Raw genomic sequence first — 18,283 nt, 5'->3', positions numbered from 1 at the left:
AAGGATTCAAAATTCAGATACTGTATATCTCTAGCATCACTTAGGTAACATCTGTGAAAAAACAGCATTCAGGTTTATATTGTTTATAATTTTCTCTTTTTTTAATGTATTATATTGTACATTACAGTAACGTCAAATGAATCTAATAAACAAAGTGGCTGTTGTGACTTTTTTTTCAACAAACCACTTAAGTAAAAAGCAGGCAGGCTTTTTTTTTTTTTTCCTAACTTCCTAAAACACCAGTTATCAATTTTGAAAGTCAGTTTAGCAGAAAATGCTTTGGACAAATCCTAGAGCAAGTTAAAGATGCAAAGATGCAGCTAACATTCATCTTATTCTTTCAGGATGCTCTAAGTTAAAGCTTTAACTGCATTAAACAGACACTTGGCAACAAAAAAGATCCTCAGTTCTCTCAACTGCCTCCCTCACAAGATTATATGTGGGATCTTACTGTTTCTTAAACTCTCACAACTGAAAGTATAGAGGCAAGATGAATATAGGACATGCATCTGGACTAGACTGTGATCAAGCTATTTGTGGTCAAACGCATAAGGATTTCTTTAGAGATATAGGTACTAAAACCTTGCATAGGTACTAAAACCATGAAATTTTTCTAAGCTGAATTGTATTTATGTGGAAAACATTATGATCTATTCTCTAATAATGTTTTCCCACATGAATGTCCCACTTTTACCAAGGGAACTCCATGAAGTTTTTAACAAACTTTTCTATCCTGATGTTTTGAAGTGATTTGCTTCTTGGTACTATCACTCTTGTTTCTTGTGTTTGGCAAGATGAAAAAATTCTACATTTGTTAGAAGTCATTGTATTATTTCATTAAGTAAGTGCCACGTTTCCATACATAAATTTACAGTGCTGGAATTAAACAGCATTATAGACTTGGTGATGCTGCTAACTACACTTATTAAAAAATTATACTGATTTTCAGCTAGGACACCTCACAAGGGGATTTCAAAGTGCTTTACAGGGAAGACCAGCATAATTACCTCAATTTCACATATGGAAAGCCTTAAGTACGAAATGTAACTTTTTCAAGGTCACTTGATATATAAAATCAGTGGTACGTCTGAAAAAAAAGAAGGTCTGTATCTTATGAATCCTAATCCAGTGAAATTAGAATAAAATAGATAATCTCCTCTGTTATCTGTCTTGTGACAGGAGCCCAAGTCAATATGAACTTTTTGGCAGACTTAACTTAAAACCTCTCCTTTTCATAATCTCCTCAAAGGCATCTGAAGAGTTTTCAAAAACCACAGGTGAGGTTATATTAAAATATAAACTAGCACACTTAACTTTCTTAAAAGAGAAGCTAATAAAGTCTAGGTAATGCAGAACAGAAACAAAAAATTAACTTCCACCACTCCCCACCATGTCTTTGCAGGTGGGTTGACGGCTGAGTTCCAGACAATTAAAAAGCTTCATTTATGTCACAGCAGACTCTCCTACCCCCAGTAATCTCTAGGAAGTTTTCAACTCCATCACCACTGATCCTGACCCCATTCCCCCACCACAGTCCCTAAGTACTGCTGTGCTGTAGACTCTACTACTCTGATTTCATTTGTCAGCTACACCTCAAGCTTTTGGGAACCTTCCATGTCATGTGCAGTTCTTTATAACAAAAAAAGGCAGTCTCCCTTATCTTTCACAGAGTTTTTTTGACCCCACTTAAAGTACTTAAAGAAACATTGCATGCAAACTAGCATTTGATACTGTCTAAGGCTATAGTTCTGCCAAGATGTTTAGAAGATGGCCATTAAACATGACCATCAACAAAGGTTTTGTGTCCTCAGCAATCGCTTGAAGAAGGCCGTGTTCTTTGCAGAAATGCAGCATATACAAACCTTGAGAAAGCTAATTCAGAAAACAGGAATAACCACATTAGATCAGCAGATCTGAATTACTGAGCAAATGACAGAGATGTATTTCAAGACAGCACCATCATTCTTATTATAAAAATTATCAAATCCACAAGCAACTCAATAAATTTCCATTCTAAATCCGAAAATATTTTCTCTACTTACATCTAAGAAATAAGGAATGAAAATGAATTTATTAGAAAATGTATTAACAGCTAAGTAAATGGAAATCAAGCTATATTGGCAAATTAATGTAGAAGACCCCAGAAGAGAGGGATACAAAAGCTGGAAAATTCCATCGAAGGATATAAAAGCAGCTATGGATCTACATCTTTTCCAAAAAAAAGACACATAAAAATATCTTCCATTCGAATATGTTGCTGCAAGGCATGGCAGATGAAAGCCTCAAGAAGATGAGTCATTTGTGGGTTGGTTAACAGTAAAATGGATGTTTCAGCCTAAGTCAGAAACCCAATTAAATGCTTGAAATTAACTTTATACACCCCTCTTCTTTGCAATGACTTTAAAAAGTGAAGTTAATACATGACATTTTAGTTTGTTCTCTTCTATATGAAGCACTGTACATCAATCCATCTGTAAATTAACTGGTTTGGATAGGTTTTTTTACATATAGGACATTTACAGTATTCTACTTCAGTTTCTTGTTTAAAACCAGCTACAGTTATCAGCAAAAAGTTCTCTAAACATTACTTACGACAGTCTCTTTCATCTTCTTCATCACCACAGTCATTCTGTCCATTGCATCTCAGATTTATTGGAATACACTTCTGATTCTTTGTGCACTTGAATTGACCTGACAGACACACATGTGTCTCTGAAAGTCAAAAGAATAAGAGTGTCAAGTTAAAAAAAATTAAAGATTAAAAGATTTAAAAATTTAAAAGTAAAAAAAAAAAAATGCAGTTTCTTGACAGAATTTAAAGGGTGGTATTTTAATCTGTTTACCATTTTTCTGAAGTCTACAATGTCTATAATTGCCTACCACAGTTCAGTTCATCAGAATTGTCCCCACAATCATTCTCTCCATCGCAGATGAAGGCTGGAAGAGCACAAAGCCCAGTGCCACACTGAAAACGTCCTGGCTGACATCTGAATTCAGCTAAGAAAAACAATAACATGAATACTACCAGAGGAATGGTTAAAGTATCAACAGTGTTCTTCTTCCCCTATGGACTAATCAAAAGAATTTATAACCTTTTGTATTTGATTCTATAATCTCAATCTAAGTAGATATTAGGAACTGAATGTACATGTACTATTGCAAAATTCATTTAAAAGTCTGAGATGTTAAATTTGCATAACTATATTTATACCTTCCTAATGATACAGAGTACAACCCTCTCCAGGGTGAGGCTTACTATTAGCGCAACAGAGACTTGCAATTTAGGATCCAAACACTTGAGTTCAAGTCTGCGTTTAAGAAACCCACTATCCCACTGTATTTTCCATGAAAAGTCTAACACTGCTCCTTCTCACAGCCACTGCTATTTGAGCAAATGAGCAATTATGCACCTCTATGCTAATATAATATATAAACATCATGTAGCTAAAAATATAATTTTATTTAGAGTGTTTACATATGTTAAAGCTTGCTTCAAAGACCTCTGCAGCAGAAAAAGAGAACTAATTATTAAATTGTAAAAATGCAGATGAAAGATTTCAAAGCAAAAAAAAAATCAATCAAATTAACTGTTACTTAACTGGAAGATTGTACAACACATAGTAGAGCATTTTATGTGTATCAGCTTAAGGGAAGAATCTTTTATGTAATTAATATTATAGTATTAAAGTAGTCAGGGACTGGGACTGAAAATTAGCATCATCAACAGATATTACCGTTACACTAGAAAGGTACTTTTCACAGTATCACAGTATCACAGTATGCTAGAGATTGGAAGGGACCTCGAAAGATCATCTAGTCCAATCCCCCTGCCGGAGCAGGAACACCTAGATAATGTTACACAGGAATGTGTCCAGGCGGGTTTTGAATGTCTCCAGGGAAGGAGACTCCACAACCTCCCTGGGCAGCCTGTTCCAGTGTTCCATCACCCTCACTGAGAAGAAGTTTCTTCTCAAGTTTAAGTGGAACCTCTTGTGTTCCAGTTTGTACCCATTACCCCTTGTGCTATCATTGTTTGCCACTGAGTAGAGCCTGGCTCCATCCTCATGACACTCCCCCTTTATATATTTATAGACACTAATAAGGTCACCCCTCAGTCTCCTCTTCTCCAAACTATAGAGACCCAGCTCCCTCAGTCTTTCCTCATAAGGGAGACGCTCCACTCCCTTAATCATCTTAGTTGCCCTGCGCTGGACTCTCTCCAGCAGGTCCCTGTCCTTCTTGAACTGAGGGGCCCAGAACTGGACACAATATTCCAGATGGGGTCTCACCAGGGCAGAGTAGAGGGGAAGGAGGACCTCTCTCTACCTACTAACCACCGCCCTTCTAATACACCCCAGGATGCCATTGGCCTTCTTAGCCACAAGGGCACAGTGTTGGCTCATGGTCATCCTGTCGTCCACTAGGACCCCCAGGTCCCTCTCCCCTACACTGCTCTCTAACAGGTCGTTTCCCAACCTATACTGGAACCTGGGGTTGTTCCTGCCCAGATGCAGGACTCTACACTTTCCCTTGTTATATTTCATCAAGTTATTAAGTTCTAAGAAAACCCGCACTCAGTTACCATTACAGCAATCATCCTTTAGGATGCTAATAATACAACTACAATTGACTTCCAATTGTCTACAATTCAATGGGAAAATACTAAAATAACCTACCTATTTGGACTATGTGTGGGTCTCGAGAAATATCCTGTATCTGCACCACCTTCAGGTTAGTGTGTCCAAGTTACATAGGACGCATAAAAAACTGTTCATACTGGAGGGGTGTGATTTAACTCTCCAAACTTTTCTTTGGCAATATTTATATAACTAAAATATTTATATAAAACATACTGTGCAAAACACAAAAATGCTTAGTAGGAACCATATGGAAAACACTGTTGTGTGGCAGAAAACTGCGCTAAATAATGTGTAGCTAAACTTGTATAATTGCAATGAAACGTAAGCAAGTGAGATTAGAATTCCACATTCCTATTGCATACAAAAATAAACCTGGCAGAATTTTGTATTTATATATATAAAATAAGCAACCTCATAACAGAGCTTTGAAATAAAGATCTTTAGCAAAAGCATAAATGGGATAAAGTACAGGTTAAAAACATGAAAAAAATGTTCTTAGGATTTTCCAAAGACCTTAAAAGACCCTTAGTAGAGATGAGTTAATGAAAATCTTTTACAGTCTGAAAAACAACAGCATGTACCCTTGGTAAATTTGATGGAGACCAAGAAGAGAAATCAGCACTGCAAACAAAAGCATAAAAAAATTTCATTTTCCTAACATCTATAAAGCATTACATTTTAGACTTTGACCATACTGACAAAATGGGGTTCCAAATTCTGAATGCACTTACGGCATTCCTCTGGCTCATCAGAGCCATCTCCACAGTCATCCACAGTGTCACATTTCCACCAAAATGGAATGCATTTGTCAGTTTTGCAACGGAACTGTAAAAGGAAGGAAAGAAGGAAGAAAAGCTTCAATATGAATAGTTATTTATTCATTTATTTATTATTAAACAGAAAGTTTATGAAACAGAAGACTGACTGCTTAAGTCATTGTTCCGTTAATCAACTCTGGATGTTAACCTTATAGAACTTTTTTAAAAAATATTCTTTTCTTTCTTTTTTTTTTTTTTTTACATGTTTTGCATTGAGAATTCCATGGATACAAATCGTCATTTCACTGACATCACTATACTGACTTACAGTGCCCCTGATATAAACCACTCATTGGATTTTGCTGCATTCTATGATTTGATTCTTTAAGATATTATTCAAAACAACCACTTCAATTCTTAAACAGTCTTTGTAGGCTCTTGAAGCAGATTTGATATCATTTTCCAGATACACCAAAAAGCCCACACTTACAGAAAAGGGCCTTAATGTGTAGTGCTGTATACAGTATAGCTTATATTTTTTGAATTAAATGAAAATCAGAAGCTAGGGCTTCCAGTGTTTCAAAAGAAAAACCCTTTGTAAGACCTTGGCAGTTCCTTTACTCTGAACTCAGGCAACACTGTACCTTTGTTCTGACTGAAAGAGGAATGCAAATCAAAAAAAGGACTAGAAATTACTTAATGCAATCTTTTATGGCTAAACCTAAAATCAGAGTTCATTGTGTTGCTAATGCAAGGAAGAAAAATGCTGGACAGATTATTAACACCTTTTAAGAAATGTGTTTTCCTACCTGGTGTCTATATGAGCACAGAAATAAAAAAAAACAAACAAACCAACAGGTTTCAAAGTGCATGACATTTTATTTTCTGGGACAAGGCATAATTTTTTTATTCTTCACATTTTTTAAATCATTGATTATTCAATAAAGCTGTATTTGAAAGCAAAATTAAATTTGGTGCAGTAGGTCAATTTTATCTTTTCTGCCATGAAGATTTAGGGTTTCATGGCCATTTATTTAGTAAGACCTATAGCTGGAACTACGTTCTTCTACCATGTTGAGGGACAGGCTGGGTTTGGAAGGCAGATATTCTAAACTTTTAAACTGTTCCACAAAGGTATGCACAACACAGTAGCTCAGCAGAAGGCCTCCAAACACAGGAGGCAAACAAACTCACAATTCTCTTTCTCAGTATTTTCTGCTTGCTAGTAAAGCCTTCCTGCTGCTTTATTGTTTTAAGGTACCAGCCTCTGCTCACCACAAGAGACTTGATGCTGTTAAGATCACATTATGAATTTAATTACAGGAAACGGATACTAACTTTTAGATGCTATTATGCTCTGCAAGAAATGCATTCCCTTCTAAACGGGGAAGCCACATACGCTGCAAAACCAGGGGGTCAGAGTCATATGAGTGTGCCTGGGATGGCCTAAGTTTTTGGTGTTCTACAGTCTCACATGTCTCGCACTAAACAATTTATTACATCAGATAAGCCATCAAGGACACCTGAAAAGCCTGTAGATGTGCAAGACCAGAGTATCAGCCATCCAACTCCTTTTCCTCAGAAACAGCTAACAGTGGGTATGTTGATACTACATCACAGGAACAGCTCTGATTTTACAGCATTATATGAAAATCTTCAGAAGCAAAGTATGTTTTTGCCACTGATCTCTGCATCTGATGCCATTAGACTGATGAATTATTAAAAAGTAAACAGATTTCAAAATTGGAAGAAAATTACTAAGAACCAATGTCAACTTGTAACTGTTTGAAGCAGTTTCTTCTATTTAACTCTGCTTTCCCTCATATGGAATCCACAAGTGATAAAATGTTGCTCCTTGAGGATCCAAGATATGATGCTACCCTTCAATTCAGACTAACAGTAAATTACTTGGAAAAGAATAGAGCCATTTAGTCAACTGGTAGCATATAAATTCACTGTGGAATAAGCTTCCAATGCCATTTAAAGAAAAAAGCAAAAACAAAACCAAAATAAATAATGCAATAAAACAAAATTAAAAAAAAACAAGAAAAACAAGTGTGTTTTTTTTTTTAACCAAACAAATCTGAGAAGCTAAATATGGGAGGAAAATAAGTAAGACATTATGCATTTTGCAAGTGTTTTACTCTTTCTTTGTGTTCATCACTTAATGGGAAGTAGCAAACTATCTAAACAGAAAATAGACAATGGAATATAATAAAATCACACCAAAAACTACCATAAGGTATCAGAAGAAGAAACTGAGAAGGTTTCTTAAATAACAATATTATTTGAATGAAACTGTACATAATTTATTAATATGACCACTGTTCCCTAAAAATTAAGAATAAAATCCTTTCCTTGATGACTACAGACATCATGATGCAGAATTTTGTAAGAGGTAATAAGCATCATATAATAAAAGTGGACTACTAGTAAAGCATAAATATTCCCAAATCATTGTTATATACACTTTGTACTTTTATATTTCAAACAGATGCTTTTTCCAAAGCAATTTTTAGGGATTTAGTAGCAGTATTTGTTCTAGTGACTGGCAGAAACATCCACATTTGAAAAGGAACAAGTTCTGCATTCTCTGGAAAAAAGGCATTTGTAAGCCTATTTTCAACTCAGAGCCTTGAAGATGAAATGCTTTAAAGGCACCCATGAGTTACCTAGTCTTCAGCTCCTTTAACTGATGCTTCCACATTTTGTAAACACCACCATTCCTTATTTAAAAGCAGGTGGGAACACAGTAAAATACTATCTCCACTGCCACTTACCCCATACATATGCACTTACCTGACTGGCAGTGCAGTTTGATAGGCATGTCTTGTTGTCAGCAGCAAGGTAAAAGTTTGTGGGACAGGCACATGTATACATCTTGTCAGGGGCTAGAAGGCATAAATGACTGCAACCACCATTGTTTAGTGTACACAGATGTTTAGACACTGTGGACAGAATAGGAAAAGTATATCAGAGCCCATTATTTCAGTATACTTCAGGGTCTGCGCTTTATAGAGGAATAAAAATTTATTACCCATACTATTTTTACAACGAAACATCTCAAATAAAAACCCGTAAGAGGCAAACTTTTCCTTCTGACTTTAAGCTATTCTCTGTTGTATGCAAAATTATTACTATGAACATTTTTTCTTTTTTTTATTTTTCATAACATATTGTTCCCACCTTGAACGGTAACTTTTACTGTAATGCAATGTCAGATCTGCACCTCCAGTCAGTATTTGGGTCAGTTTTTAAGCACCGAAACTGGTATCAAGCCACTGAACAAGATAAATCACATTTATTTAACCAGCTATACTTAGACCTTCAAGCACAGATTTAGGTTTAAATATGGCAATTTGAAAACTTCCAAAATTGGAAACAGAACAGAAATAAATCACTGCAGATAAATGAGCTTCCATTAGGTCAGCAACTGGCTACTAAGTGAAATACATGAATGTGCTGTACAGAAAGCATAGACAGAATAATTACCATCAGGTTGCCTATAAGAGTGATACACCTGGATGTCTGTTATGGTATGCCATGAGTTAATCAGTGATAGTCTGTCTGATCCAGAGGTTTTGTGGGCACGGCTGAGTGATTTGGTTTTCCCATCTGTCCAGTAGATGTAGTCTTCAAACAATGTTAGTGCAATCACCCCTGGAATATCTTGATTAGGTACTGTAAGAAGAGATGCTAAGATTAATGTTCACTCTTGGAAGACTGCCAGTTAAAATATTCCATACTGCATGGCTTGACAGATAGAACTACTATATAATGTCTTGAGAATAATTGTCATGACAATATGTCAAGCCTAGATGGTTCTTTATTACCATTTATGATAAAGATGGATGGGCTATGAGCTCTGCTTTCTTAGAATTAGTTGGGCCAATCAATGTTAAGGAAATGAAAGCATTTCAGTTAACAAAAATCACCTATTCTATTAAACTAATGATGTGTTAAGCTTTAAAGCGGTATGTAACACAGATATAACTTAACCTACTCTTTACAGAAGACCAATATTCATTTGACAGTTTAGGGGAATAAATGTTACTAGAAAATATCCGAAACAGACACATCTCCAGATGCAGTGTGTTTAACGCCCTTTAAGACAATAGTATTTTATTTCAGCAAAATATACTGACAAGAGAGATGGGGGGGAGGGTAGGGGGGAGCTTTGCATTAAAATAAACATAGCAACAAAAGGGTTTCCTGATTATTCCTGGCATAACCAACAATGTAATTTTAAAATATAAACAAAGTGATGATGATAACTCATTGCTACAATATCACAAAACTAGGGACCAACATAACTTTAAAAAGGATGGAAGGACAAAAGGAAGAAAAAGCTTTAGAACGTTCTCTATCTTGCTTTTTACTCTCAAATTGAACTATTTGCTCTTGGTAAACATAAACTGAACTCTTTTTTCTTCTTTTAACATATATATAGCTGTTATAAAAAATGTCACAGGAGAATATCTGACTACAGTGAACAATTTGTATGTGCTAATTGTTACTGAATCACTCTAATTAGTCAGATAGCTGAAAAGGCAGATCAGAGCAGCTGAGTGTGCATTTTTAACCAGGAGATCCTTTACACCTTTACCTTGTTTTCTTAGATGAAAATAGCTTCATCTTTTAACCTGGAATGTGCTTAAATAGAGTAGGAAAATCTCAGATTCCAGTTGGAAGATTTCGTAGTTCACTAAGAACTGATGACTGATACTGAGTATATGGAATGACAACTTAGCAAATTCTATTTTGCATACAATAGCCTAGCCTTGTGATACTTAATTTCAGTGGACAGTAAGCTGCCATCTGGTCAAGGAAACCTTGCATCTCAGACCTGAAATTTTCCCTTCTTGTATGTTAACATATACCATAGCCCATCATACTGAAATAACAGTATGATATTCTTTTAAAAAGCGTCAAAGTGAAAAAAAAAATCATCATTTTGGGACTTACTGCATAGGCAGCTTTTTCATGACTCCTTACATAGTTTAGTACCTCCAAGAAAAGCTTTTATAATTTCCCTTGTTTGTAGAATCACATTATGAAAAGAGGACCTACAAACTAGAAGTGAATCATATCCCATGGCAATTGTTTCTATCCTGTTCATCTGAGCAAGGAAGAGAAGTACTATTTTAAATTTGCTGCCAAACTAACATATCAAGTACAACAAAATAAAAATACAGAAACTATAAGTACACTTATTTTCATTATATTGTGGGGTTTTTTTAACTCTTTCCCCCTTTTCTTTTTTTTTCCTCACCACCGGATTTATCAGAATAAATTGCAAGAAAAACCTCCTAGATGAAAGAAAACATCCAAAAGCTAGAGCAGGATTAATTGCTCTCCTTTTCTTTGGTAAGCAGTGCAAAAATGGGCTACTTTCTGTAAATTCAAAGTGAAGCTGGGTTAGTCATAACTGGTAAGTACCTCTGCTTCTCCCATGTTACCTGTTTGAAAACATTTAATCAAGATGTGTACTTGACAAAAAATATATTATACCAAGAGAAGGGTCAGATCTTGATCAGCAAATTCATGGAGAATTTAAATAGTCCTATTTTAACACAGAGCCATGAGAACTGCACTCAGTATTAATTACTTTCTAGAATTATCTATGTATTCATTAGATTTATTTCTTTCTTAAGGTTTGTCATAACAGTGTCACCCTATGGCTTCTATGAAAGCTCCCAAAGTTGGGTTAAGTAAGCTGAAGCGCTATTGGTATTTCAAAACACTTAGCAAAAATAACTACAAGAACACCTCACTTGCAGACCAATAACCTACTGGATACAGCTCTAGCAGTTTGTAAGTATTCTAGTAGACCAATAGCTACTACAAGTGTTTTTTTCCCCTCATTGTTACAGCATCAAATCCTCAAATAATCCCTTGTAACCCATGCATATTACTTTTCTCTCATATGGAAAAAATCTCAACAAATACAGCTAAAGTGGAGTTCAATCAGAAAAGGAACAACTGCCCAGATGCCACAGGACTCAGACTCCAACATCATGGACAGGCACACTCGATAGCTGTTGGCAATCTTCATAAACTGGGCTCCATAAACTGGAGACTGTGGAAGCTTAGAGTAATGTAATTGTGTGAATAGCCTTTAATAAAGGTATTTTTCCTGAATATTATCCTTTAAAAGAGATAGAATATAATAAAATAAAATGATCAGATTTCGGAATGAATTGGAGAATTTTATCTGAACAATTATAAAAGCTGAATCTAGAATGCAATAGTGGAATGAAGCAATTATAGTTTCTGTTATCAGATGTGGCTACAATGAGTAATTCTATAGACTCCTAAAAAGTTGAGAAAAAATGTTTCAATATCGGAACTACTGTTTATTCCTCATCTGCTGTGAAAAGGCTTCTTTTCAGGTTTCTCTAACTTTTGAGCTATGAAAAACAAAGTATAAATCTGGAATGAACTGGTTTCCATAATCTCTTAGATTTAGGAGGATTTCATGAATGATTGTATTTACTCTTTTATAAAACTCTGCTGGCAAAGATCAGAATTAGACACAAATACCCACTCTTCACCTACAAAGCCCATATGCATGGAAATTTTTGAAAAAAAGTCATCATCTCCAAAAATCTTATACTCGATACTTTCAAACTTGCATATATGTACACCAATTCTGAGGTTTGTAAAGACTCTGGCAGAAGCCAATTATGAAGAAAAGTGTTTTTCAAATTGAGATGCTATAGGGAAGTTTCTCTCGGCTAACCATATTGCAGCTAAAGAAGTAATTTATGAATACTTAATTCATTAACGGTACAAAGACCTTTTCATTGCTTAATTTTCCCACAGCTGTAAAATGAATTAAAAAAAGGTCTCAACTTTTGTTTTTACAGTAAAAACATCAAAGAACCCAACATAGTTAAGGACTAAGCTCAGAGAACCTTTTTTATTTCTTAAACTGGACTATCAGAATGCACTTTTATGGTTTAATTATACTTCAATTCTCATCTTCAAAGACTGAAATGGGAAAATGGTAGGCACCTCTGGGTTTTAAGAGCTCTGAAGGATAGAAAAAACTGCATGAGGCAATCAGATACCTAGGGAACTGTGAAGCTTACATCTCCTCTGGGCAGTGGGAACCAAAAGTAGCTCTAAAGTTTGACAAACACTTAAATGCTGAGTTGTTTTGGGTTGTTTTTTGAACGCTCACAGAAGCAAACCAGCTTAGTGCTTTGCCAGATTAGTGCTTCAATGCTTGCTTAATCATTTACTGTGCATAACATTTGCGAATGCTGCAGTGCTAAACTGGTTAAGCTCTTAAAGAGTTTACATAATCAAGAATTAAACTTCAAATAGATAAGCAAGGTCTTGATGTTACCCCTAGCATCAAGAAGAGCTCCCAAGTACTGTAAGATTTCTGGCCTAGTTAGCATGTTTTCAAAGTTCTTACTAGGACTCTCTTGATAATTACAAAAGCCCATTTCTCTACTGAAATGCAGAAACCTTACAAGAGAAAAGCAGCAGAAGTTCTCTTTTTCTGAAAAAATCTGTAAGAGTCATAAGGAAAAAAAAAAACAGAAAAACCACCTTGTTGCAAAGTGCTAATGCTAAGATCTAAATACATGTAAACTCCCATTGCATGGAAAAAATGGTCCTTGGTTTAACATACAGGATGGCAATAATTAGCATAAATTTGTTCTGTTTGTCCTCAGGAATTATTTAGTGCAGAGAACAGCACACTGCAATCTATCTCATACAACAATATCTCTTTATGATATGAGATCAACCCATTCTGACAAGATAAGTTATTTGCAGGGTCTTGTGACATCTCTGTGATATTCTTAGATACATTCTGTAGCGGATAAGATCGCAGGAGCATGTTCTCAGAAAAATTTGCCTTATCTTCAAAGGTCACAGAAACAGGTGGGAAATATTTCGCTTACAATAACTAGCAATACAGACTGCATTACTCACATGATTACCATTTATACCTTTTTTTCTGCTCCGTGAGTATGTATTTTATGGTCAGCATATCTATGCCTTTATGCTTCTCCATTTGAAAACACAAAGGACAGAATAAACTCAACCATCCTTTAGTTAACCTTGACAATACAGTGTGTCTCAAAATGGGCCACGAAGTCCACGTGAACAAAATGTCTTCAAGAAACACATTTATGACAACATATAAACCTGATATTTCTCATTAAGTACTTATCAACATGGATTACAGTTTCTTGTATCAGAAACCTAAAAGGGATCACAGTTTCACCTCCTCTAAACCCCAAGCACTGCTGAACTCCCCTGAGTTTCCCTTATTAAGACAATTAGTTTGCAATGGTTAAATTGTATCTTCCAGAAATATTTCGAGTCTTGTGTAGAAACATGAAGACATGCAAAATTCATTTGGTAGCTTGCTCCAGGAGAAGCAGGGAAAAATTCCGATTAAAGGCAAATTGATCATTATGTAGGAGAGTTGCAAAATTTGCAAAAAAAGCACACTTTGGAGCACCTACAGGCATGTTCCATCCATTTCAGACACCAAGAATACTACTGCTTTTACTGTAGAAACTTTTATACAACTTGATTTTGTTTTGATAACTACATTTTGGGTGCAGATTCTAACAACAGAAAGTGACAAACAGGATTAGCTAAGGAGAAAGTCTTCCTCCCACGTCATTTAAATACTTCAGGAACTCTCTCCCAAAGTGCGTTTCTTAATGCTTGAATATTCACAGATCATATTTACTCAAAAGTAGCATGATAGCAGGTTTACACAAAGTCACTGTCACTTTTGGAGCTTGCCTGAGATATTTAACTGGTACCAAATATTTATAAATCTTCATTCACAAGTGGAAATGGTAAAAAAAAAAAAAAAAATCAAAAAAAAGTGAAAGCCTACAGAACTTCCAGTAATACCTGACTTCTAACACTTTGAGTGTAATACCTGGAGAGTTAGACATGCTCTTTAAACAGTCATGAATGCAGTCAGCTGTCTAAAACTAGCAGTGGTGCTCCTTTCCTGAAGGAGAAAGAGAATTGGTTGTATGAAACACTGCTCTTCACTGGTACCAGCTGTGGCTTTGTGACAAATATTATTCTTCTCTAGGTTCACATATCCTCAGGAGAAGACACTAACTCCATGAATATAGAAGAATTTTAAGGTAATTTTACCACCTCAGGCAAAAGAAATCCATAGGCTGTAGATAAAGGCAATGGACATCAAAGACAACATGACTGGAATTCTGCAGATATCTTCCGAAATGTAGTGATAGGAGAATATTTTCTGAGAACCAAAAAAATCTGAAAATTTCAGGCTGAAAGAGGAAAATTGAGAAAGGTTTGACCACTGTGGTCAGGTTGGGGCTAAGAGAGATCCAGAAAGAAGAGCAAGAGAACAAGATAGCAGGATAGTAGCAGAGAGAATAACATGAAGAGAAGTACAGAGCTTTGCTTCATCTCTCAGACTGCCAAGAGGAATCCAGCTGGCACTGAGGGGTATGTCTGGGCAAGTACTGCTTAGGTGACCAGGTTACGACTGTCCTGTGTTCGTTCAAAAAAACATGGAAGTTAATTCTGAGATAAATGGGAATGTTTACAGCTCTCATAGCTATTGCTGGAGTATTTCCAATCTACCATCTCAAATAACTGTCCTTGAACTGTTCATTATGTTCAGTAGTTATAAATTACTATTCATGAATAAAAGGGCTAGAACTTCATTTTTTCTCTTTATTTCACAGAGAAGCTTCAATCTGAAAATAAAGTAGTTATTTCATGGACTCTGGTTTTGAGAAAACCTGGAGGCAGCCAGCAGGGAAAAAAAGCCAAAATAAAGCCCAAATGTACATTTTACCAGGATAGCCACAGTCCTGATGTGTTGGTAAAGACTGTAGAAGGGAGTTTCAGTAAGAGATCTATCTCAAAGAAAAAAAAAAGCACAAACAAAACAAAAAACCACAACATGAGCACACTGATATTGAGTATTCCATATATTTGAATTAAAGTGAAAGATCTTTAATTATACCATTTGGAATATGAGAGCAATTCATCATAGTGTAGCACATTTTTAAATACTGTATAGATAAAAGACACCAGCTTTTTAATTATCTGTCACGTGAGAAGCAGAAAACAGGGATAAAGATTACTTCACTACACAAGTATTTCAAAAGTTATTATTTTCCCATCTAAACCCCCCAAAAGGTAAGCCCCAAATTACATTTGCAATACTGATCTCCTTATTGACTCATGCTGAGCAGACTAATGGGCATTTCCAGGCCTTCTCAGGCTGGACAAAAAGTTACTATTATCCACATTCTGCCACAAGCTACACAGGGTTTATCCCTCCCCCTTTTAACAGCCAGGTTTCACTGGCTTTGTAACTTGGTTGAGAACATGTGTTGTGAACATACACTAAAGTACAGAAGTGACAGGGCAGCCTCCAACTGCTCAGTCTGTTCCTAGAGTTTCTATTTTCATTTGAAAATTTTTCCATAGACATGTATTACTGCATGTTTAAAAAATATTCATAGTCATAACAGAAAGAATAGGAAAAGCAGCTTTTAAAATATTAACAAAAAAGAAACTGTATCAAGCCTGCAAAACTGTTTTAAAGTAGTTGTTACATAAATACACTTAACATGCACATCATCTTCAATTTAAAAATTATGAAAAAGAAAAATAAATAAAAAAGCTGTTGACTAACCTTTATGTCTGTGAGATCCATCCATGTCAGAAAACTCAATATGATTTTCATCAGCCCAATACAGTCTGTGGTTGACATAGTCTATCGTAAGAGCCATAGGTCTAGATATCTGTGTTTCTATGACAACTGTTTGACCAGAGCCATCCATACCAACACGGCCAATGTGAGGATACTCACAGCAATCAATCCAGTATAAATATCTATAAACCAAAACACAACTGCTATTTTGTTGACAGATGCAAAAATAATAGCAATAAAAAAATCAACTAAGTAAATTAATCTCAAGAACAAATCTGTAAATATTCCATAACGTTTTCATCTTCCAGATAGATTTTGTGATTTTTCTAGATCCGTGTTTAAGCATGTGCTAAATGAGAAGGATTTGACAAGGAGTGTCCTTAAACTAGATATAATTTCATCAAATTAATTATGAACTAGTAAAAAGTACATTTAAATTGCTTAGCCTCGATACCTTAGAATGTGAAGTACAGCCAGACTGAATTTCACAAATCTCATATCCTACAAAAATGGCATCAGTACTAAACTTATCACAAATACTGTATTTCAGTTACTATTTTTTTACACACATTACAAACCCTCATTTTGCCATTAACAGTAATCTAATGCAAATTGTGTTACTTCAAGAAGAACTAGTTCCAAAACAGTACAATTGTTTCTTACATAAAGGGCTTAAAAATGGGCAAATCGCTGGGAAATAACAATTTTCTCCTCTACACTATTTAGCCACAATACAGAGCATGTTTTTCATAAGGAAGAGAAAGTCCTATTATATGGTATATAGATGCGTGTTGCTATTGTTGTATACACCATTACTTAGAACCTCAGGACAGATCTTTCCAGCTGGGAAGCTGATATGCTTCTACAGAGCGGTGGATGTGGTCTACCTTGACTTCAGCAAAGCATTTGACACAGTTTCCCACAGCATCCTCACAGCTAAATTGAGGAAGTGTGGACTGGATGATCAGGTAGTGAGGTGGACTGCGAACTGGCTGAAGGAGAGAAGCCAGAGAGTTGTAGTCTATGGGGCGGAGTCTAGTTGGAGGCCTGTAACTAGTGGAGTGCCTCAAGGGTCAGTACTGGGACCGGTATTATTTAATATATTCATCAATGATTTAGATGAGGGAATTGAGTGTACTATCAGCAGGTTTGCTGATGACACTAAGCTGGGAGGAGTGGCTGACACGCCAGAAGGCTGTGCTGCCATCCAGCGAGACCTGGACAGGCTGGAGAGTTGGGCAGGGAATAACGGGATGAAATATAACAAGGGAAAGTGTAGAGTCCTGCATCTGGGCAGGAACAACCCCAGGTTCCAGTATAGGTTGGGGAATGACATGTTAGAGAGCAGTGTAGGGGAGAGGGACCTGGGGGTCCTAGTGGACGACAGGGGGACCACGAGCCAACACTGTGCCCTTGTGGCCAAGAAGGCTAATGGCATCCTGGGGTGTATTAGAAGGGGGGTGGTTAGTAGGTCGAGAGAGGTCCTCCTTCCCCTCTACTCTGCCCTGGTGAGACCCCATCTGGAATATTGTGTCCAGTTCTGGGCCCCTCAGTTCAAGAAGGACAGGGACCTGCTGGAGAGAGTCCAGCGCAGGGCAACTAAGATGATTAAGGGAGTGGAGCATCTCCCTTATGAGGAAAGACTGAGGGAGCTGGGTCTCTATAGTTTGGAGAAGAGGAGACTGAGAGGTGACCTTATTAGTGTCTATAAATATATAAAGGGGGAATGTCACGAGGATGGAGCCAGGCTGTACTCAGTGGCAAACAATGATAGCAGAAGGGGTAATGGGTGCAAACTGGAACACAAGAGGTTCCACTTAAACTTGAGAAGGAACTTCTTCTCAGTGAGGGTGACGGAACACTGGAACAGGCTGCCCAGGGAGGTTGTGGAGTCTCCTTCCCTGGAGACCTTCAAAGCCCGCCTGGACACATTCCTGTGTAACATTATCTAGGTGTTCCTGCTCCGGCAGGGGGATTGGACTAGATGATCTTTTGAGGTCCCTTCCAATCTCTAGCATACTGTGATACTGTGATACTGTGATACTCTACAGGTTTTGGACAGGCTATCAAAAACCCAGATGCAGCTTATATTCTTAACAGACACCTGGAATACTGTTTATGTGCATGAGAATACAGTGGCCCTAAGAAGAGATACAGCTAACCTACAGGTTGCAGGTGCAACATGTTCACAC

At 36.5% G+C, this 18,283-nt stretch overlaps 1 protein-coding gene across 1 annotated transcript in view; it reads right to left on the bottom strand.

Moving 5' to 3' along the window:
• The window catches only part of LOC134156941 (low-density lipoprotein receptor-related protein 1B), a gene marked incomplete at its 5' end in the record, with an annotated part of 264,744 nt that overhangs the window by 90,009 nt on the left and 156,452 nt on the right, over nucleotides 1–18,283 (bottom strand). The window contains 6 exons of the mRNA XM_062605389.1: nucleotides 2,593–2,712; nucleotides 2,881–2,997; nucleotides 5,372–5,465; nucleotides 8,198–8,346; nucleotides 8,891–9,079; nucleotides 16,074–16,273. Of these exons, the coding sequence (XP_062461373.1) occupies nucleotides 2,593–2,712; nucleotides 2,881–2,997; nucleotides 5,372–5,465; nucleotides 8,198–8,346; nucleotides 8,891–9,079; nucleotides 16,074–16,273 (869 nt within the window). The remainder of the gene's footprint in view (nucleotides 1–2,592; nucleotides 2,713–2,880; nucleotides 2,998–5,371; nucleotides 5,466–8,197; nucleotides 8,347–8,890; nucleotides 9,080–16,073; nucleotides 16,274–18,283) is intronic.

Source organism: Pezoporus occidentalis, unplaced genomic scaffold, assembly GCF_034315485.1.
Source record: "Pezoporus occidentalis ecotype Australia unplaced genomic scaffold, CSIRO_AGI_Poc_V1 ctg12, whole genome shotgun sequence".
Classification (NCBI taxonomy): Eukaryota; Metazoa; Chordata; class Aves; order Psittaciformes; family Psittacidae; genus Pezoporus; species Pezoporus occidentalis.
Note: the sequence above shows the minus strand (reverse complement) of the source record. Positions and strands in the feature narration are given on the sequence as shown.